The sequence below is a fragment of the Ursus arctos genome, unplaced genomic scaffold, assembly GCF_023065955.2.
Source record: "Ursus arctos isolate Adak ecotype North America unplaced genomic scaffold, UrsArc2.0 scaffold_23, whole genome shotgun sequence".
Lineage (NCBI taxonomy): Eukaryota > Metazoa > Chordata > Mammalia > Carnivora > Ursidae > Ursus > Ursus arctos.
In genome coordinates this window covers 10,959,667-10,982,078 of record NW_026622908.1, presented here as the reverse complement: position 1 = coordinate 10,982,078, position 22,412 = coordinate 10,959,667, and the positions used below count along the sequence as shown (strand labels likewise).

Here is a 22,412-nt window from a genome sequence, read left to right as displayed (position 1 = left end):
CACCTAGTATCAGAACTCAGACCTCTGTCCCTTAGTCTAGTCTTTTCCCCCATCCCCAGCTCGCATCCCTAATGTATAGTCCAAGTCCCTGTTTGTGAACAAAAGGTATCACTCCTTATGGTTGTACTTAAATGAGTTGAAAACGCGCTCTGTTTCAAGGAGATGAGAATGAAAAATGCCTGGAGGTATTTTTCCCTATGCCTGAAATCTGGCAAAATGGTGATCCTGGCCGGTCAAGGACAGGGTTTTGAAATAGCGCCAAGCAGCTCTGAGGTTAAGTGGCAATCCCATTTTGGAGCCATGGGGAAGTGTGTTGGACCTCTGACCCAATTTCTCCACCATCGCTGAAAAAAGAAGAAAAGGTGAGTGGGTGGAGTTGAGGACAAGAAGAAGGTACTACACAAGGTACTTGAGGTGAATGAACTCAGTGTTAGTGGGTTTGGGCTCCCCTCTTCCTCCACTACAATGCCTCTCCTCTGCTAGTCTCTATTTCTGGAAATACCCGGAGCAGGTCATAGCTCCCCAAGCAAATTCACACTCTGATGACTTCAATGAAATTTTGACAGAGCATCTGTGTGCATTCCTTTTTGGTGGGGTCGACTCAGCGAAACCTCAAATCCTCCTATCTCCCTTTTAAATGATGCCACCAAAACACTGTTTACTCCAGCACCTACTGGCTACGTGACGGCAGCAACCTTAGTAACAGAAGCCGCCATTTCCTGAGCCTGCACCTGTGCCAGCCCACCAGAGAAAGCTCCTGCTGAGAAAAGGTAGATAAGTCTCCTAACTGTTAGGATTTTGAACAGGCACATTTGCACGCATCCTTTTCCCACATGCCTTCCTGTGACACCTGGAGAGGAAAAAGAAGTATTCTCTTCTCCATTTACAGAATGGAACTACTACCCACCTTCTTAAAAGCTCTTAAAACGTTTCCCTGAAACAAGGGAGGGCAGAGAAAATGCATATAGATAAATGTCCGTACAGCTCTCTCAAACCCAGAGCAGTATTTAAAATTTGGAAGGATACGAAGTCTTTGTTTCTGACCATTCTTTTTACCTGGTGGATGGATAACATACTCAGGGCAAACTGCTACCCTCTGTCTATCTATCTCAAGTTCCTGAGGCACAGGGAAAGGAACAGAATAAATTATCTGGCTAAAAGTCATTTCCTTTTAAGGAAAAGGTAAAAGACCCCCAGGAACTGAGAAAAATGAAGTCCTTTTTGTGAGTTTTTATGTTCTTTGTAGTAATGATTTTTACAAGTTTAAAATAAACACGAAGAATATTTATTGTATGAGAAAATCCAGATAACCACAATAAGAAAACAATAGCTATTGGAAATTATATTGCCAATGGATAACACTGTCAAACGTGTTTGTTTTTTGGGAATTTTTTTTTTTTTTTTTTTTTTTTTTTTTTTTTGCTATTTATTGATGTCCCTGAATATTTTTGATCAGGTTCTTAATATGCTTTGGAAAGGCCTGCAGATTAAGGTCTGCTATTTTTATAATACCAGCATATTTTTTCCCAGTTTTTTACATTACACTATGGTCTAGCCTATAGTTTGATGAGTACTGCCCAGTTCTCACTGTCTGATTCACAAGATGTTGGTTATGAGTGCCAGGATTTATACAATTTAGAATTCATGGAATATACAAATAGGGAAAGGCAGTAAAATTAGCTGTCCTGTGCGTACCACCACACAAAACACCTGCATTTATATCCCAGTCAAAACACCTACTAAAAGTGACTGCCTAGTATTGTCAGAGAGAAATCATTTTAGAGAAAATTCCATTTAAAATGTGTGTATCTAAGTTTTATACTATGAGACATTATCACATTACATATATTGAAAACTTTCTTCTAAAAAAAGGAAAGAACAGGGGCACCTGGGTGGCTCAATCAGTTAAGCGTCTGACTCTTGATTTCAGCTCAGGTCATGATCTCAGGGTTGTGAGACTGAGCCCCAAAGATTCTTTCTCTCCCTCTGCCCGCCCCTTCCCCCGCTTGCACATGCTAAGAAGGAAAGAAGGGGAAGGAAGGAGGGAGGGAAGGAGGGAGGGAAGGAGGGAGGGAGGGAGGAAAGAAAGAAAGAAAATAAAGGATTTCTCTTCCTTCAGGAGAACACAAGGGTTAGGGTCATGTGCTTCCTGGGTGGGGTTGAAGCATTCACGTGTTTACACTGTCACTGGGAGGAAGTGGATGGAGAACCAGCCCAGCTTCCATATCAACCTTGTTCCTAGAACCACAAGAAGGTGTGCCTCACATACCATATGATGGGTATCAGCCAGTCTCTGGTTCTTGATTGTCAAGAATGTTCTAAATTACAGCAATTCTAGGCACTTCTAAAAATGATCAACAGATGCTTTAAAATATTTTCTCTAGCAAAAAATGCTTATAATTTTTATATTATCAACTAACACTGATACATTTACCTAAACCATACATGTGTGTGTACAGACACACACACATAAACACACACACATACATATACACTCACACATATATACACACATACCATTTTTGTAAAAGACTTTTTAAATGCTAATTTAAACCCAGTGTTGACCACAGGAATTAATTCTGCCTCCCTGAGACTATTTGGCAATATCAAGAGACATTTCTGCTTGTCATGACTGGGGATGACACAGCTAATGGTATTTAGTGGGTATAGAGTCCAGTGATGTTGCTTCAAATCCTAGCACAGGACAGCCCTCTACAACAAAGAATTATCTGCCACAAGGTCAATACTGTCAAGGTTAAGAAACCCTTAATTACACACAGGTTGATACCTTGTATGTAATCTCGACTTGTTCTTGCTTGCAGATTTGCTTAATGCTAAGTAGAAAACTTAATCTCATTCAGTTCCCAAAAGATGGTGCTCTGTTTTACGGTAGGTAACCTACTTTTGGATTTAGTGTAGCTCTTTGATTTCACATTTGAAAAGTCTCTTGTGTTGTTTCATTTTGTCTTATGTTTGGCTACATTATGTCAGTGTGGCATGATGTCCTGTTAGCATTCTTAGGTCAACAAGAAAGCTTTCTCCAGCAGCCCTTTCTATCCTAAAAGTAGCAAAACTACTCCTCTCATTCTTCACTCTTCTCTCTCATTACACATCTCAATGTTTATGGTGAAACCAAATCAAAGGTAAGGGCACAGAGAAGAGCCAACATAACGCACTGTCCAGAAACCAAGGGGGTTAAATTTTGTTTATCTTGAGTGGGATTATGAAAAGTTTACATTTACTAAAATCTCTCAATATAAAATAAATGCAGAGTTATTCATCTTTGTGTTCTATACCAAACACAGGTGGGTGTTTTACCATCATTAAATTCTAGATAGGCATTTTCTTTACTAAATGATTTCAATTATTTAACTAAATGTGCTTGTATTCTGAAAGGCTGAATATCACAACGGATAAAACCAATAACCATGGGGACCACAGGAAACATTTTGAGACTAAACATAAGTGAATTCCATATAGCTCAAATGAGACCATTTAGCCCTAAAATTGAAAGAAACAAAAGATTTAGTCTAATCATGCTATGAGACATTCATAATGCATTTGCATTTTTCCCTTGTACCCTGAGACTCAAGGCATCCAACATCACTATTCAATGGAAAACAGAATTATTTAATGTTTATTACTAATGATCAACATGACAAAGTAATTCAGATAAGATACGGCATAGGTTTTCAGTATTTTCCTACAATTCATCTACAGCCCTTGCACACAATTGACTGGAAAATATGTACTTTATTCTACTCACAAAAAATCTTTCAGAATTAGAATACTGGCTAGTATCAAAGAGAACGGCTTTCCTACTGATGGGAGATAGCATCTCAAGTGGAGAAACTTTTTTTTTTAACCTTACAATAACTGTGCACATATTCAAGAAAATGCAATTCTCAACCTCAAAGTCAACATGTATATTTGTAACATTTAGGTAGGAACCCATGTCCTGCCAGGCCTTGTTTTATTTTTCCCTCTGGTCTTGATTTCCTCCTTTATCTCTATTTTTCGTGCTCCACATTATGGACCAGAATGTAAGCACTGATTCAACCAACCACTTACTAAGCAGAGAAAAGGCCAGAGGTCAACTGAACAAGCCATCAGAAACCACAATTAATTTTTCCTGAGCTGCCACTGACTCAGACCCTGGTCTAAGATCAATGCTCTCCCCTAATTCTTTAAAAGGTAAAAAGAGTGAGAACTTCACAGGAGTTCTGGTTAAGTATCTCAATAATAATATAACAACTGCTTTCTAACAGGCAACATGAGGTGCTTGGTGAAAGTACAGATTTGGGGACCCTTCTTCCCAGACGTTCTGATTCACCAGGTATGGGGCAGAAGTGCAGGAATCTGGATTTTAACAGGAAGTCCAGGTATTATCCTTGAGAAACACACACAAGGGTTTCTAACGCAGGCTTTGTGTAATGCAACTTACGTTTTATTCTCAGTTCTAATACTGGCTCTGTTAGCATTACAAAGATTGCTTCACCTGGCTAAAGCTTTAGTTTGCCATCTGTATAAAACTGGAGTAATGATATCAATCTCGTTTGTTGTTAATATTAAAGCATTCATTTACAAGGCCTGAGACGGAACTAGTACATGATAGATCGTATATCAGTAGTAGTATCCGTCATGATCAACATCACCATCACCATCCTGTCCCCATGAATCCCTGTATACTCATTTTAGGGAAACATAGCAATTCTAGCGGAAATAAGGCGAAACCTTTAGATTTTTTTTTCATTTCAGAAAACCTAATCAAAATCCAATGTACTGCAATAAAGGCAGGCGTGTTAAGTTACCATTAAGTTTCTTTGCTTTTGGCAAGAATATTTCAGCTCCATGTGGTAATGTTCTCACGCTGCTCAGAGGCAGAACTTGGCTCCTTTACAGGTCTCTTTTTAAGGATAAGCCGATTAATATTATTTAATAAACGTGACTTGATTTGTTGGTAATATCAGAAAATATGGAAACAATGGCATGCACATTGTTGAATTCCTTGTTGAATAATTTATGTGAATTTTGACATGTTTTTGAAAGGATCGGGCTGCCTTCTAAATATACAGGCAGCACAATGTAATATGTTGGACAATTTGGGGCATAATAAATAGGCTTATTAAAAAAATGAAACCTTTAAACACGAAGGAAAAAAGAGCTTTGCTTAGATCTTTGGCATTAGATGAAGACATCCTCCCCTTCATCAAATAATAGGAATGATGATGACAACATCGTATTTCCACTTTTCTCTACTGTCCTATGGTAAGTGTCAGGTGTGCTTTTCCCTTCTCAGAAAAATACAGTACAGCGGTTTTACCCTAATAAAACTCATGGACAAATACACTGAAATATTTAGTTTTATATGGTATAGACCCATTGCTTGTGTTGATTACAAACACTGGCACACTCACATTGAATGTCAAATTTCACTTACACAAAGGTAGGAAGACTCCTTCAATTAATGACAGAGCTGGATCTCACCAAATAGCACCGAGTGTAAACACTACATTTACTGAAAATAGAAAGGGGCACATAGTGGAATCTTACCAATACTAATCGGCTTATATTACCAGGTCCATGAAGGATAATGTTTGTAATAAACCAATATTAGAATAAAATTCCAAGCACACCAATAAACCTGCTGGAGTTATTTAACATGCTTTTACGCAAGGAGCATGTGGTTCTAATTTAGATTCGTTGATGCAGCGGATTGTTAAAACTCCAATAGTTGCGTGTGATGCTATCCAATAGATGATAAGTGGGGCAGGTCAGTTCGTGAGGCTTTATCTCTAATTAGCACTAAAAATGCACACTGCAAACTATCGCAGAGAAAAGACTGGACCTTGCTAAATTAGACACACTGGAGGAAGAGCAAAAGAAGCCCTATTTTCAAACGGAAGGTGCCTAATATGCAGTAATCAAAAGATACCCACTTTGGGAGAGGTATATCCATCATCCAAACATGACATATCAAGCCATCCTGCAGCACTATACCCAGAGAGACAGATCCATTCTCTCTGGAAGTCACTCTCTCTATCTTCACTCCCTACCCCCCCAAAGAACAAAACAGGCAAGGTTACCTTTCTCACAGCGGCTTCCTGTGAATCCAGAAGGACAGACGCATTTGTTAGGAGCCACACATGTGCCACCATATCTGCAGCCCTCCTGGCAGAACGCTGTCACACAAAAAAGAAGAGATTTCTCTTAGATAAGATGGTATAAGGAAACTTATGGTGAATAGTGCGAACACTGAAACAATTCTTTCTTTGGTGCATAGAGCATACATACCTGTGTTAACATATTTAAAAGTCTTGATATACAAAAAGAAATATTACACCTATTTCACTGGTTTACATGAGATCATTTGAAATAATATTTTGCACACAGCTGGCTTGTCCTAAGTGTTCGTATGAGCAGCTATTACTGGTGCTGTTATTCTGATTATTGATATACATGAAATCAAATAGGATAAATTCAGTAACAAGAAAGGACAGGGTAGGGGTAAAGGCAAAAGCATTTAAAATACTATTTTGTAACTATTCTTATAGCATCTTTTATTATAATAAAACATTTTCCATAACTTTAAAAGATTTAGGGTAGTCAATATAATTTTTTAAGGTTTTCTTTCTTTCTTTCTTTCTTTCTTTCTTTCTTTCTTTCTTTCTTCTTTCTTCTTTCGAGCACATGTGAGCAGGGGGAGGGGAAGAGGGAGACAGAGAATCTCAAGCAGATTCCACACTGAGCACGAGGCAGACCTGGGGCTTGATCCCACGACCCTGAGATCATGACCTGAGCCAAAACCAAGAGCTGGATGCTTAACTGACTGAGCCACCCAGGCACCCCAGGTAATCGATATAATTTCCGATAATATATATTTAAGCGCTTACTTTTGAATATTTAAGATATTTTCAACAATTCTATAATAAAACAATGCCTTGTCCTTATAGCTAAAATGCTTAACACACCTCAAATTATTCCTTTGGGGGAAATGCTTCATTGTGAAAATGGGGTTTCAAAGGGTATGGACTTTGATAAGCCTTTTTTTTTTAATTTTATTTATTTATTTGACAGAAAGAGAGAGACAGCCAGCAAGAGAGGGAACACACAGCGAGAGAGGGAACACGGCAGCAGGGGGAGTGGGAGAGGAAGAAGCAGGCTCCCAGCACAGGAGCCCGAAGCGGGGCTCAATCCCAGGACTCTGGGATCATGCCCTGAGCCAAAGGCAAACGCTTAATGACTGAGCCACCCAGGCAGCCCTGATAAGCCTTTTGATAAGCATCAAAAAATGATCCCAACCCCATCTCAGTGCTACCCTGCTAGTCTTCTGAGACCAGGTTACATTCCCTTATTACCCACCAGCACAGCATAGTTCTGGGAACCTCTCCTTTGCAGTACTAACTACCTTTGTCCACTTACATGTAATTGATTACCATCTTTTGTTTCATCCACTGGACCGTAAGACCCATCAGGACAAGTAACTGGGATTGTTCTTGTTCGCCATTGTACCACAATTTCAGAACGCAAGAACACAGTAGATGCTTAAAAATAGTTGCTGAATGAATTCACCTATATTTTGCAGATTATTCTGATCAGAAAACTCTATTCTAACAATTCCTCAACACTTCCATGCCAAATAATTTGTTATCAAGCCTTGCAGGATAACCAATAATTCAGTGTACCAAAACTGCAAAATTTCTCATTAATGAAGATGATTGCAACTTGTTACCACAGAGTTTCTTTTTCACATGAGAGCTAGGTGAGCAAACGTTTTTAATTGCAATTAGAAACATGTCACCCTGGAAAGATGCCATGGTTATATTTTGTCATCATCACATAAATAATATGGGTTTAACTTTAAAAAGCTACATCACGTCTTTGGATAGTTCAACACTAGTTCAGGTACATAGAACTTCTCACAATATTGTCATTCTCCACATCATCTCCTATCCCCTGGATAATTTAATATTCTGTAGCTTAGTAATTAATTGTCAGCTCCCATGCGTCTGCCAGAGGACAGATAGTGTATACCTTGCTATTCAAATAGCATTTCCCATTTTCCAGCATCTTAGTACCCTGAGACTATGCAAAAAACATTTACACAACATCTGCCTTCGTATGTTCATCAAAAATCAATATGTATACAAATATGTGCATACAAATGTGTACAAATTTTGTCCCCCCAAGTCACACATTTGTGCTCTGATGACTGCCATTTCAAGGTATCTAACATATAGCTCTGCATCAATGTTGGTAACCAAAAATAAAATAAAATAAAGTGTTTTTGCAAGCTGAAAATGACAGATGGAAACTGGTACAGCAAAGTTTCAAGTGACCCCAAAAGAAGACAGGGGATTGGAAACAAGAAGCTCAGCTTGGGTTTCATTAGTGAAATAAAGAATGTGTGATCCAGATACACACACATGTATACACACAGATGGTATAGGTCAGATTCATAATACATGTGTGCTCCTGATTTACTCAACTCTTTTTTTTTCTTATTTTTTTATTTTTTTTTAGCTGTGTAGCACTTTATTTTTTTTTCTTTAATGATTTTTTATTATATTATGTTAGTCACCATACAGTACATCCCCGGTTTCCGATATAAAGTTCGATGACTCATTAGTTGCATATAACACCCAGTGCACCATGCAATACATGCCCTCCTTACTACCCATCACCGGTCTATCCCATTCCCCCACCCCCCTCTCCTCTGAGGCCCTCAGTTTGTTTCTCATAGTCCATAGTCTCTCATGTTTCATTCCCCCTTCTGATTACCCCCCTTTCTTCATCCCTTTCTTCCCCTACCGATCATCTTATTTCTTATGTTCCATAGATGAGAGAAATCATATGATAGTTGTCTTTCTCTGCTTGACTTATTTCACTTAGTATTATCTCCTCCAGTGCCGTCCATGTTGTAGCAAATGTTGAGAATTCGTTCTTTCTGATAGCTGAGTAATATTCCATCGTATATATGGCCCACAACTTCTTAATCCAGTCATCTGTTGAAAGGCATCTTGGCTCCTTCCACGATTTAGCTATTGTGGACAATGCTGCTATGAACATTGGGGTGCATATGGCCCTTCTTTTCACTACGCCTGTATCTTTGGGGTAAACACCCAGTAGTGCAATGGCTGGGTCATAGGGTAGCTCAATTTTTAATTTTTTAAGGGACCTCCACACTGTTTTCCAGAGTGGCTGTACCAACTTGCATTCCCACCAACAATGTAGGCGGGATCCCCTTTCTCCACATCCTCTCCAACAATTGTTGTTTCTTGCCTTGTCTATTTTTGCCATTCTAACTGGCATAAGGTGGTATCTCAGTGTGGTTTTGATTTGAATTTCCCTGACGGCTAATGATTTTGAACATTTTTTCATGTGTCTGTTAGCCATTTGTATGTCTTCATTGGAAAAGTGTCTGTTCATATCTTCTGCCCATTTTTTGATTTATTTGTTTCTTGCGTATTGAGTTTGAGAAGTTCTTTGTAGATCTTGGATACCAGTCTTTTATCTGTAGTGTCATTTGCAAATATATTCTCCCATTCCGTGGGCTGCCTCTTAGTTTTTCTGACTGTTTCCTTGGCTGTGCAGAAGCTTTTTATCTTGATGAAGTCCCATAAGTTCATTTTATCTTTCGTTTCTCTTCCCTTTGGAGATGTGTCATGAAAAAGGTTGCTTCGGCCGATGTCGTAGAGGTTGCTGCCTATGTTCTCCTCTAGAATTTTGATGGATTCCTGTCTCACATCGAGGTCTTTCATCCATTTGGAGTTTATTTTTGTGTATGGTGTGAGAGAGTGGTCAAGTTTCATTCTTTTGCATGTAGCTGTCCAATTTTCCGAGCACCATTTATTGAAGAGACTGTCTTTTTTCCACCTGATGTTTTTTCCTGCTTTATCAAAGATTAGTTGCCCAAAGAGCCAAGGGTCCATTTCTGGGTTCTCTATTCCGTTCCATTGGTCTGTGTGTCTGTTTTTGTGCCAGTACCATGCTGTCTTTGTGATCACAGCTTTGTAGTACAGCTCGAAATCCGGCATTGTGATACTCAACTCTTAAGAAGAAATGAGATTTTGTAAAGAAAGCATGAGATGTTTGTGATGTTCTAAGAACGTAGATGTCATAATAAATATGGTGCTATGAGGATGAAATGAGTTAATATTCATAAGGGTCTTTAAATAGTGTGTGCTACATAGTGTTAAGGAAGTATCTTGTTAAATAAATTTGATTGACAGCCATAATGTTATGGCTGGGAAACATGGACCAAGAACAAATCATCAAACACCTAAACAACACAGACCCATCCAACAAGGTGTTTGGCTTCACCAAGGATGGGTCAAAGGCATTCCTTGTTATTTGTGCTTTAATTTCTAATAATAGTAGTATGGCCCTTATTGTGGTGTTATTAGGTAGGTTTTACTATTTCTTCTACAGAAAAGGTGAAACTGGGGCTCAAAAATGAAGTACCCCATCTCAGGCCATACAGGTAGCAAAGCAGTAGAGTCAAGATTCAAGCAAAGACTTCTTTGGCTACAAAGTCTTGCCTTTTCTTTATATGTCATAGGGCAGGTTAATCTGCAATCCAGTATTTACGTGGGCAGCTTTATTCTTTTTTCAATAGTTCTATAAGGGCTAAGGAAACCGACTATACATTGAAAGAAAAATATATGTCCTAATTGCACATGTGGCATGAAGAAAGGGGGGTCGGGAGCTCTTCAAGTTCATGTATGTCTTATCTCATCTCCATTTTTTCTGAGCCACATCACAATTGCCCAAATCCAGGCACATATGATTTTTAACAGAATTTATCTGGAATAAAAAAGAAATTCATTACCTACTTGAACCTCAAAGATTATGATGAAGTAATTTAAAAAACAAAACACAAAAACAAATAAAGAAGGAGCATGCCACCCAAAACTTAAACTACTTGAAATCAAGATTAATGCAAGTGTTCTTTGAATACCTTAAAGGATGTTAAACTACACTGGCATCCGAGACTAAAGGTTATAAATAGATTATTTATATCTGGTTCTTCTTGACCAATTATCAACCTAGCATTTCAAGAAAGCCATTCTGATACTCAGGGGACCTATAATTTTGTGCAGCATTACTCTGCTGATGGCATAACCAAAACAAGAAGCCAAGTCACCATTACATGTCTTTCTAGTTTATGAGAAGACAGGATAGTAGAACTACATGGCTCAAATCCTTGCTCTATATTTATTGGCTGTGTCACCTACAGCAAATTATTTCACTCCTGTGGGCCTCAGTTTTCTCAAGAACAAAGCAATAATGCTAATAACACCCATGCTGTGCAGGATAAACTCAATTACCAAAGTAGACCACCCAGCACAGGGCACTGCAGGTGTAATGTGCTCAAGAACTAGACTTGACTGTTATTTACCACCAGGATTCTGGTTTTCCAAATGACAATACTATTACACACCCGTTTTTGTGCTACATTCTGGAGATGTGGCAGTGACTTAGACAGAAAAAGATCCCTGTGCAGTGGAGCTTATTCTTTAATGAGGGCTCATTGTCACTCCTTCCTTGACTTGATGAGTTTAGTAGTATCATGTGGTTTGCAGTAGAACTTGGAGCCACAGCTCCTCTGCAAACTCAAAAAAAAAAACTCAGGCATCGTGGGTATGTTGCAATTTGTCAACCACTTTCCTATTTCTGAAGCATGGTTTGAATAGATTACAAATATACAATGAAATTATAAACCTGAATCTGTCATCACATTGTCATTTGTTATTAATGTACTATCCTGGGGGAGATGTTTCACTGGATCAACTCTGAAATGGTATTATTCTATTTTTGAAAGGACTCTTTGCATTGTGCAAGAAAATAAAATCAGAAAACTCAAAATTGAGGGAGCACTAATCCATAGAAAGACTACTTGTTTTTCATTAAAAAATTCTCAGCATGTGAAACAACAAACTTGGGCATTAAGGGGAACAAAATGAGAATGTGGGTTTGCAGATGTCAGTTTGTAGGTGCCCAGTATCATCATCATGTGTTTAATTTGACAAAAGTAGTTTTACACTAATAAAAAAAGTCACAACCATTCAAGTTCTAAACACTTTGCAGGATCCTCTTAAAGTTTTATGGGCGTATATTTAGTTTCTAGGGACACCCTGTATCCTGACAAAAATACAAGGGAACATACAAGTCTCAGCACCATCTGATAAAAGGAAACCCTTTGCTTCCCTCCTGGTTTCCTTGAGGAAGCTTTCCTTAAGTTCATTTCTGACCTCTCTTTCCAGCATTGCTCGCTCTGCCCTGTGGAGGTAAAGGAATTAAATTCTATTGGTAAATGTAGGCAGAATATGTATCAGGATGATGATTCTCAGGTGGGAGAAGCAGGAGACTAGGCAGAGGACCACCATATGCATAGAAGTATGTAACTGTTACATCTCTAATTTAGTTCTGGATAATTTGTTACTAGATATGAATAACATCATTTAAAAATAACCACCAAAGTGTCTAAATAAATGATAGCTGACCACATGGACTGATGATTACAGGATGTCTTGAATCAAAGATTATAATTAAGGTGATTATGCGCACCTAAAATCCAAAAAGGATGGGGGAGGAAATATATAAAACTATTTGTGCTCAATAAAACTCTATGGCCACCTGGCATCTCTCTTGGGAGTAAACTGCCATCAGATGGAATGAATTTTCCTTACCTCCTGAATGACACCTTCCTCCCTGGGACGTGGTTGGTAAGTTGGCCTTATACTGTGTTCATGCTTAGCAAACGACCTTGCCTTACAGAATGAAACTTATGTTCTTCAACTCCATTCTGTCAGTAACAACGGGGTTATCACCTCCATGTTTGCTTTTTGGTTTATGTGTCTATCAAAGACCCCCTCAAACATTTTTGGTTGTCAGAAGATGGCAGGTGGGGTCAGTGTGCTAACGGCAATTGGTGGTAGAGGACAGGGATGTTGTTAAACACCTTGCAATGCATAGGTTGACCCTGCATAACAAAGAATTATCTGGCCCCAAATGTCAATAGCGTTGAGACTGACGAAGTGTGTTCCAACTTAACACAGTTTAAGCCTACTAGGTGTCTCCAGGAGCAAAATTCTGTTATTTTAACCTCCCCCCCCCACTTCTCCCCTCTCAATTTCTCCCCTCAAAAAACAGTTTAAAATACAGAGAAAAAGTAAGAGTAGAATCATCCAGGTGGCTAGTCTGATACATAAAACCAAACATCCAGATGTCTTCAACTCTCAATTTTCATATCATTCTGGTCTCAAGCACACAATATATTGTGTAAGTTAATATTTAATTATTGCCCCTAAATCGCCTTCATCCCTATCACTTACCATCTGTGTTTGTGTCCACAATTCCAATAGGCCTTTACACTCCCCTTTTCAACAGTACTAACAATAGTAATGGTGAATTCCATTTTTGGAAGACCTATTATGTACTTTATAGACAATATTCCATGTTATGCTAACAACAGCAGCACTGTGCATTAGTCATTCTATCCTCATTGTCAGATGAGAAAGCTGCCTTAGAGAGGCTGAAGGTCACAATGCTATGAAGTGGTAGCCTGGGTTTCGAGTCCCATGTCAACCACCTCTCTAAGCCATCCACTTGGGGCCTTCCCACCTACCATGTGCAGATGGCATGCTGGATACGGAGAAATCTACAACTAGGTGAGAGATGGTCCCCATCCCCAGGAAGTTCACAATCTAGTGACAGAGAGTGGCACATATAAAACCAAGCATCATACTACAGTAGCAGTATGAATAAAGTGCTGAGAGAACATGCAGGAGAACATGATAAATTTTGCCTAGTGGACTTGGGGCAAAGCTTTCAAGTGAGCTGGCATTTGAGTTGGCTCTGGAAGGATGAATGGGATTTTTGCCAAGTAGAGAAGCATAGGAAAAAGGACAGTTCAGGTCAAGGTTTGTCCTGCAGAAAGGTACTGAACAGAAGATGAAAATGAGCCAGCGTTTACAACTCACGTCAAGGTCAGAGACCAAACAGTAGCAGAGAATGCAGTAAGCCATGCACGCAAGCAGGAGCATTTTAGAATCTGTGAGCCATCCTCTCCATCTTCCTATTTCCCATCCACTTCCCGGATTTGTTAGTGACCTTCCGGCCCAGTAATGTACTGCCTGGACATCTGCATACAGACTTTTCTTTTATTCTGTCCATCATTCTAGTTATCTGGTTTAAGATCATGCTTTGCTAATATTTTTTTACTACACTAAATAGTAAGAAATAAGTTATATCAGAAACGTTGACATACACACAACCAGTAATCTAAGGTTGACTCTTAGTCTGTGTAATGCATTTCGGTATTTTCTATTACATTGCCTTCCATCGTATCGCCTTGTATTGTACTCTGTTCTCTATTATTTATAAAATATAGCTACGATCCAATGACTTGCTTCCCTAGCCCACTAAACCTGCAGTTTAAACTATGCCCTTATTTCATACATCCTTGGTAATCACTGTATTATTCTAGTCCATAGCATTCCGTGACGGTGTGGGGGGGTACAGTCACTTTTAGATTAGTCTTGAGATTTTGGTCTTAGCTCTAGAAACACTGATATAAGAAAATGTCTGTAATGCTGCTATTTTCTGTGGATGTAGTTGTAACAGAGGCCCTCTGGTCTGGAAAGTCAAATTATTCACTATATGGGTCTTCATGGAAAATCTGTTACAGAGGATAAATTAGATGGGAATGGCACAGGTTGAATGGAGACACAGTGCATCCTTTTGCATTTTTTTTTTTGAGGGGCCTTGCTATATATATGCCTCTCTAACTGGACTGTGAGATTCTTAAGGACCAGGGCCATATTTTTTTGGCAATTCTTCCTTCCTCTACGTCATCTGGAACTCTGGTGATGCTAAACCTCTATTTTCTTGTAAATTAAATTATATAAACAAAACAACATTTGATAAGACAGTTTTGTGTCATGAACTGTATCATGAAATTTGAGATAAACATTTGACCAAGTCAGATCAATTCAGTTTTAGAAATGTCTCAAACATCTATTATGTATTAAGACACTAGATACTCTAATAAGAGATGATCCCTGCCCTCCAGAACCTGTGAGTCTATTACAGTGGTTCTCCCTGAGGGCAATCCTCCCCTCCCCAGGGGATATTTGACAATGTCTGGAGACCTTTTCAGTTGTCCTAAACGGGGGAGAGCCACTGGCGGCTGTACTCGTGGGTAGAGACCAGGGATGCTGCTGCCGAGCAGCCTGCGTGCACAGGACAAGCCCAAAGCAAGGACGTATCCAGCCCAAAATGCCAACAGCGCCAAAGGCTAGAAAAGGTAGACAATCCTTCAGTCATTCAACAATTACTTATTGAACACCCTCTGCGCCAAAGATTATTCCAAGAACCAGGGATTACAAAGAATAGGGATAAAAATATCTCAACTTATGGGTCTACATTCTAGTGGGAGAAGATACAGAACAACAAAACAGATGTGTAAGTGACACAGTAAGTTAGATGAAAGGTGACACAGCGAGAAACAGAAGAGAGCAGGGGAGCGGGGGCTGTGCCAGGGGGAAAGGTTGCAATTAAACAGGGGGGTAATGGAAGGCCTCACTGAGCAGGTGACGTATGAGTAAAGACCCAAGCGGAGAAAGAAAGCATGAGCCATCAAGCAGAAAAGTGTACCAAGCAGAGGTTACAGCACGTGCAAAAGCCCTGAGGTGTGGGTTGTACAGATCATGTAGTGCTTTACAGATCCCAGCAATACTGCCTACACAAACTCAAAGGAGGCAGAGAGAAGGAAAGGACTGCTTCTTCCCAGAAGGTCAAAGAGAGGTCCACACAACAGTGGAAGCCTAAGCTGAATCAGAAAAACAGTGACTAACCAGGCAGGTTGGGACCAAGGACGGTCAAGTCAGGGGTGGGGAGGAACAGCACAGGCAGAAGGACAGAGGCATGGAGCACCACTGGTGGAACCAAAGGAGGACTGAGCTTGCTAGAGGACAGACCGTGAGGAAGGAGAAGGGGTGACTGGAGCTGGCATTCGAATAACCCAGGCTTTGGGCTATTTCACTGAAGAGCCACTCCCACTCTGCCTTTCTTATTGGGGTCCCAGCTCTTAGGAAGGATTAGGGATGGCCAACATTGTCTTCTTTTCCTGCAATTCCAATTTCATTCAGAGTAAGACTGGTGGCTTTTGCCTAGGAAGGCACCTTCAAATGTTCAATATGAATAGTTTCATGAGTTTTCTGAAATGTAGAAATGGATGAAACATATAAAAGGAAGAGCAATTTTGCAGGATATCTCTAAAAACTTGGGAATGAGGAATATTCGGCCCTGATTTTGTGCACAAAGGGGTCAATCATTGACACATTACCCAAACACAGGTGCCTGGGTAATTCTCCTGCAGAGCCTACAGCCTGGTGAATGGTTAAGACTCTGGAAACAGATCTAGATTCCAGCCCTTATTAGCTGATTGATTCCCAACCTTCAACTTTGGTAAGGTATGACTGATATAAAACATTGTGTAAGTTTAAGGTGAAAAATGTATTGATTTATTACATTTATATATCACAAAAGGATTACTATCAGGACCTTAATTAAATACTGCTTAATCTTAATTAAACATCAAATTCCTTAACTGTATCGTTAAGTCGATGGGAAAACCTAGGGCATACTGGTATTACCAGCATTAAATAAGTAGTGCATATCAAGTACTTGTCACAGTGCCCACAAACAGTAGGTGCTCAATAATGGTTAGTTCCTCTTAAAACTGTCAGTCTCTTTCTCTCCAGGTGAATTAACATAGTGAAGCAATGTCTCCCCAAATATGAAAATTCTTTGTGGTCGGTCTTCCCTAACTGGTGTAAAAATCAATGCCAGGGTTTGAGAGTTTGTCGAGGACTAGAATCAATAGCAAGTTAAATAATGAGGGATTAAGACAAAAACCTAAGAGGAGGAACAGAGTAAGAGGTGGTGTGCAAAATTCAAAAAGCAAAATTCAGGAAGTTAGTTAAGGACCCCCTACGATGCAAAAACTAAGGCAAACAGTCAAAGAGTATCTTTGCAACAAAAACTCTGAAAGCAGTCGTAATTTGGTGCTCTGCATTTACAGGAGCGCTAAGAAATAGAAGCATGAAAGTGCTCTCCGTGGAAAGCAGCTGAGGAGAATGCCGGGTGAGGGGGTCAGAAGGTTTCCTGCTGCACGGCCATATTGGAGCCAAGACATGGATTACCCTGGGAGGTCACAGTCTGGAGACGTTTAAGAAATAAATTCCAGCAAGCTCTCCCAGGGAAAAGCATTCTGTGATTTTATATAACCACATGGAGTTAAATCTTGAGTGAGATATGAATCCAGGCTGCGGGGATAGTAGCTGGGTCATTTGGGTGGACCAGAGTTCCTGAGAGGGCTTTTCCATTTCCTACCTACCTCCAGCATGAAATCGGAGCAATTTCTCAGATTCGTAAAGCATTTTGTGCTTTTGTTGAAAAAGTTCTGCACAAGAATCTTAAAAGGCAATTTGTAATGGTGCCTTCATTCTGTAATGAATGGGGACACAGAGAGGAGAGACGCTCAATGACTTGGCCAAGAAAAAGTCAATTACGAGGCAGAGACTGAGAATCCCAGGCCCTGGGATTCTGACACAGCATCAGCACCTGAGAAGTGATGCCAACTTCTCCCAGTGGGAGAAAGCTTGTTTGGCTTCTTGAAGGAGTGAGCGGGGAGGGGAAGGAAAGAGGGTAGAAATAAGGGAGGAAGGAAAGATGAGAAAAAGGAGGGAGGAAGAAGAAGAACTGTCTTAGCGGTCAAACAGCAGCAAACACTGCTCTCCCTATCCCCATCCTTTCAATACCTAACACAGACACCTTGACGGTCAGATGACGGGCTCCGGGACACAGCCTGCCGGGGTGCAAATCTCAGGTCTTTTTCTAGCTGTGTAACCCAGAGCTTATGGAGAAACATCTGCAAACATCATTTTCCTCATGACAGAATGGGAAATTAAAGCAGCACCTTCTTTATACGGTTGTTGTGAGGGGTAAGATGACTGCAGGTCAAGCGCTGAGAGCCAGGTGCTCAAAGGATATTAATAATTCTCAACGTTATTATCGTTAGTTATATACTTACATACACAGAGGAGAAACCCACCTAGGGAAAAAGACACTGACATGGGCAACTAAAGGTAAATGGGACCCTCACTCACAGCGTTACCAGGCTGTTGTTTGCATTTTGTGGAAGGGGTGCTATTTTTCATTTTCGTGCTTCAAGGTCCCAAAGCAAGAAAGTCAGAATTAGAACTATTAATTATCATGTTGCAGAATGCAAAGCATTCCTAAGAGCCCTGCTTGCTGGAGGATTCAAAAACATATATTTGACCTTTCTTTGGTTGCCTTCAAAGTCAAAAGCCAGGGTCCTCTTAAGTGAGCTTGTCTGATTAATGGCTGGGCTCGTGCTGCACATACCCGCCGGGCCTCGAGCCTTCGCCACTGCCTGGTTATCTGTCTTTCTAGATGTTTAGCTATATATCACCTACAGCATGAGCTGCCCTCATTCCTGAGCTAATGTTATTTTTGAAATATCTAGGCTCAAGTCCCCCAGAATGTATTTCTAATTTATAGCAGCACAGTGGAGGTAAAAGAGCACAGTCCCTGGAATCAGAGAAGCCTGGATTACATCACTAGCTGTGTGACCTTCAGCAAGTGACTAACCTTCTCTGAGCCTCTGTTTGCCCACCTGTGAGAGGAAACAGGACTACCTTTTCTGCAAGCTGGGGTGAGGGTGACAGGGTAAATATGACGGCCAGCGGCATAGAGCCTGTGCATTGCCTCCCTCTGCAGAATGCTCCCGCCACTTGTCACCAGCAGCCTTCTCCCACCCGGTGTTCTTCGCTTGCATATCCATCTGGGGCACCTGCACGATACTGACCATGCAGGGATTAGGCAAGCTGCCCCACTGTTTCCTGAGGGCGCTGTACGGGAGTTTCCATGATGTCCATCTCCCTGCCCAGCTCAGACTCTCAGCTGGAAGGGAATCCTCTCACGGAGAGAACTTTCAAATCGCTCTCCCCTAGCCACAGTGTGCACGGATGCTGAATCCGCCCAGTTACTACGATCTCAGGAGAGAAACAACAGTTCGAGAGGACCCGGGCCGGAGGGACGGAAAGATGGCCTCTCACAGCCCCGGCTGGTGTGCGTGCGGGGTACACAGGAGAGATGCGAAGCTTCCCACGGAAATCGTTCCATAACATTTGGGCCTCAAATGTTCCTCCTTGCGTCAGTGAGGAGGAGGAAGCTCAAGTAAAAAAAAAGTACTTTGCAACAGAAACGAGCCTACAAGGGACCAGAACACCACTGAGCAGGTTCCCAAACGGATCAAATCTACTATTAAGTAGATTTGATTAAGAATGATTAAGAATCATGCCTCATTTTTTTTTTGTTCATTTGTTTGGTTTTTTTAGTGGGAAGGAACACCAGATTAATATTAGAACCCACAGCAGGCCTTAGTAATTTCTTTATAATGTTATGTTGAAAATTTATTTTAAGAAAGCATGAGTTCAGCAAATCTCAAAAGTTTTCATTTCTTTTATGAAGTTCTTAGTTAAAAAAAAATATAAAAATTGTTCATCTATTCTTTCGAAAACTATCAGTTGAGATTCTATAATGCACCAAGTACCCTGTTAGGCCCTTCACGTAGATCAGAGCAGAAAATGTCCCTCATCTTATGAAGCTTATCTTTTAGTGGAGAGAAAGAAAACATTAAACAATAGTACAAAAAGTCAGATGATAGTAAGTTCTATGGGGTAAATAAGGAAGATAAACAGCACTAGGGGAGGGGTTACTATTTACACTTACGGTAGCCATGAGGCCTAATGGATTGATATATGGACAGACACGTAGAGGGAGAGAGAGAGCAGGCCAGGCAGATGATGGAGGTGATAAGCATTTAGGGCAAAGGGAACAGCTTGGTGCAAAGACCCTGACATGGGATCGTACCTAGTATGTCCAGGAATTGCAAGGAGGCCAGGTGAGTCAGCGACTGAAACACAGATCACAACAGAAGACTCCAGGAACATCAGTTCCAGGGTCTTTAGGATATTTAAAGACTTTGTTTTTTCACACTGAATGAAATAAAGAGCACTGGAACATTTTATGCTCAAGAGTGTCCTATGTCATTTAGGTTTTAATAAGATCTTTCTAACTGCTGTGTTGAAGAAAACAGACCATGGGATTGGACAAGCAATGGTGAAAGCAGACAGACTGGTTAGAAAGCTATCACAGTAAGTCAGATGTGAAATGGATGGTCCCCTTGACCAGTGCAACAGAAGTCAAGGTGTGAGAGCGGTCAACGACTCCCCCAGTCATCTATGACCCAAGTAGATTCTGCAGAGCAAAGGCAAGATCCTTGCCCAAAGGAGACAGAACTGGGTAAGCAGCATGTCTTTTGCCCTTTTACAGAATCAGGAATTAGAGAAGTTTTTTTTCCTGGCAATAACATGAGCTACATTTATGTATTTTCTCTGCGTGGAATTCTTTTCCCCATTGATAAATCGGTGACTCCTAGTTGGCCTCTAAATCTCAGCTGAAAGGTATCCTGAACTGGGAATCATTTTATAATAGATGTCCCTTTCCTACCCCCATCTAGGTTAGATGCCCATATTAGTTTCCTAGGACTGCCATAGCAAATTACCACTGACCTGGTAAGTTCCAACAAACACAAAAAATTCTCTTTCCTCAGTCTGAAATCAAGGTGTTGGCAGGATTCGTTTCTTCCAAAGGCTCTGAGGGAGAATACGTTCCGTGCCTCTCCTTAGCTCCTGTTGGCTGCCAGAAATTCTGGGTGATCGGAAGCTAAGTCCCATCTCTGCCTTCATCTTTATAAGCCTTTCCCCATGGGAAAAGGAGTCACATTTCTCTCATATAATGACACCAAACACTGGATTTAGAGCTCATGCTAAATCCAGCATGGCATCACCTCGAGATCCTGAACTAGATCTGCAAAGACCTTATTTCCAGAGGTCACATTCACAGGTACTATGGGGGGGGGCTTAGAATATCTTTTAGGGGCCACTATTGAACCCACTATAAGTCTCCTGTTTGATTCCTCCAGAGGACGGGTGGTGCATTGCATCATAGCACTTACCATACTGTCCTCTAACTGCCTTCTTGCTAATATGTTCGTCCTAATAGATTTGAGCTTCTCAAGCAAATATGTCTTTCATCTCTCTGTCTCTAGTTCCAAGCGCAGTTCCTATATAATACATACTCAATCGTTCCCTATTGAATAAATAAATTACAAACCACAGAGTAGACTTCTAAAACCAGCAAACAATTTAGCTGAGTATCACCAGGCTGTTTAAACTTCCTATTATTGCTGGTGAAGACACTCAAGTGTTTGCATCTAATGTTGGGCTTTTACAAATGCTTTCACTTCTATTTTCTTCTTCAACAGAATGGAATACAGGGTAAATGGAATTATACGCCTACGCATTGAGCAATGGAGAAGAATTTTTTTAAGTTTTGATTTATTTATTTGAGAGAGCGCACATGCACAAGTGCGGAGGGGGCATAGGAAGAGGGAAAAGCAGACTCCCCACTCAGTAGGAACCTGACAAGGGGCTGGATCCCAGGACTCTGGGATCATGACCTGAGCCAAAGGCAGGCACTTAACCATCCGAGCCGCCCAGGTGCCAGAGAAGAATTCTTAACCACAGGAACAGAGGCATTTGTTCAATATTAGTTGTCTTCAAAATGCTGTAAGGTAGGTGTATTATTTCAGCTTTATAAATAAGGAAGGAGAGGCTTAAAGAAGACACTAAAATCTAAAAAAAAAAATCTATAAAGTCTACCTCAACACTTACACCATTTAAATCATCAGTTAAATCATTTCCATTTTTTTTTTTAAGATTTTATTTATTTGAGTGAGAGAGCGAGAGAGAGAGAAATCACAAGTGTGGGGAGGGGGAGGGAGAGGGAGAAACAGACTCCCTGCTGATCAGAGAGTCTGACCGGAGCTAGATTCCTGGACATAAGATCATGACCTGAGCTGAAGGTAGAGGCTTAACTGACTGAGCCACCCAGGCGCCCCATCCTTCATTCATCAGCCATTCACGGTGTTTCATTTTCTGCTTGCTATTTTTTGAGAGTGGAATCAGGACCCTTCAACATCCAGAATGACACTTTATCCAATAGTCATACTCAAGAAATTACCAGAGTGAGAAAATAGTTTCAAAGCAGTAAGCACAAGAGAAAAGGTAGCCAGGTGACGTGAATGAGATTATCAACCCAAAGTGAGCTTTTGATTGTGTCTCAACTTAGGAAAAAGGAATTGATGATCACTAGATATGAAAGCTGAGAACCTGAGAAGTAGGAGACAGGAAAGAAAGGGAAGGAGAGAAGCAGAGAGTGGCTACACAACAGAAGCCATGCCAAAGATGAGAAGC

The 22,412-nt window shown here is 40.5% G+C and overlaps 1 protein-coding gene across 2 annotated transcripts in view; it reads right to left on the bottom strand.

The window, feature by feature from the left end:
• The window catches only part of NELL1 (neural EGFL like 1), an 818,389-nt gene that overhangs the window by 208,158 nt on the left and 587,819 nt on the right, over positions 1–22,412 (bottom strand). For both annotated transcript variants that reach the window (XM_057317500.1, XM_048217676.2), the window contains exon 15: positions 6,087–6,182. In XM_057317500.1, the coding sequence (XP_057173483.1) occupies positions 6,087–6,182 (96 nt within the window). The remainder of the gene's footprint in view (positions 1–6,086; positions 6,183–22,412) is intronic.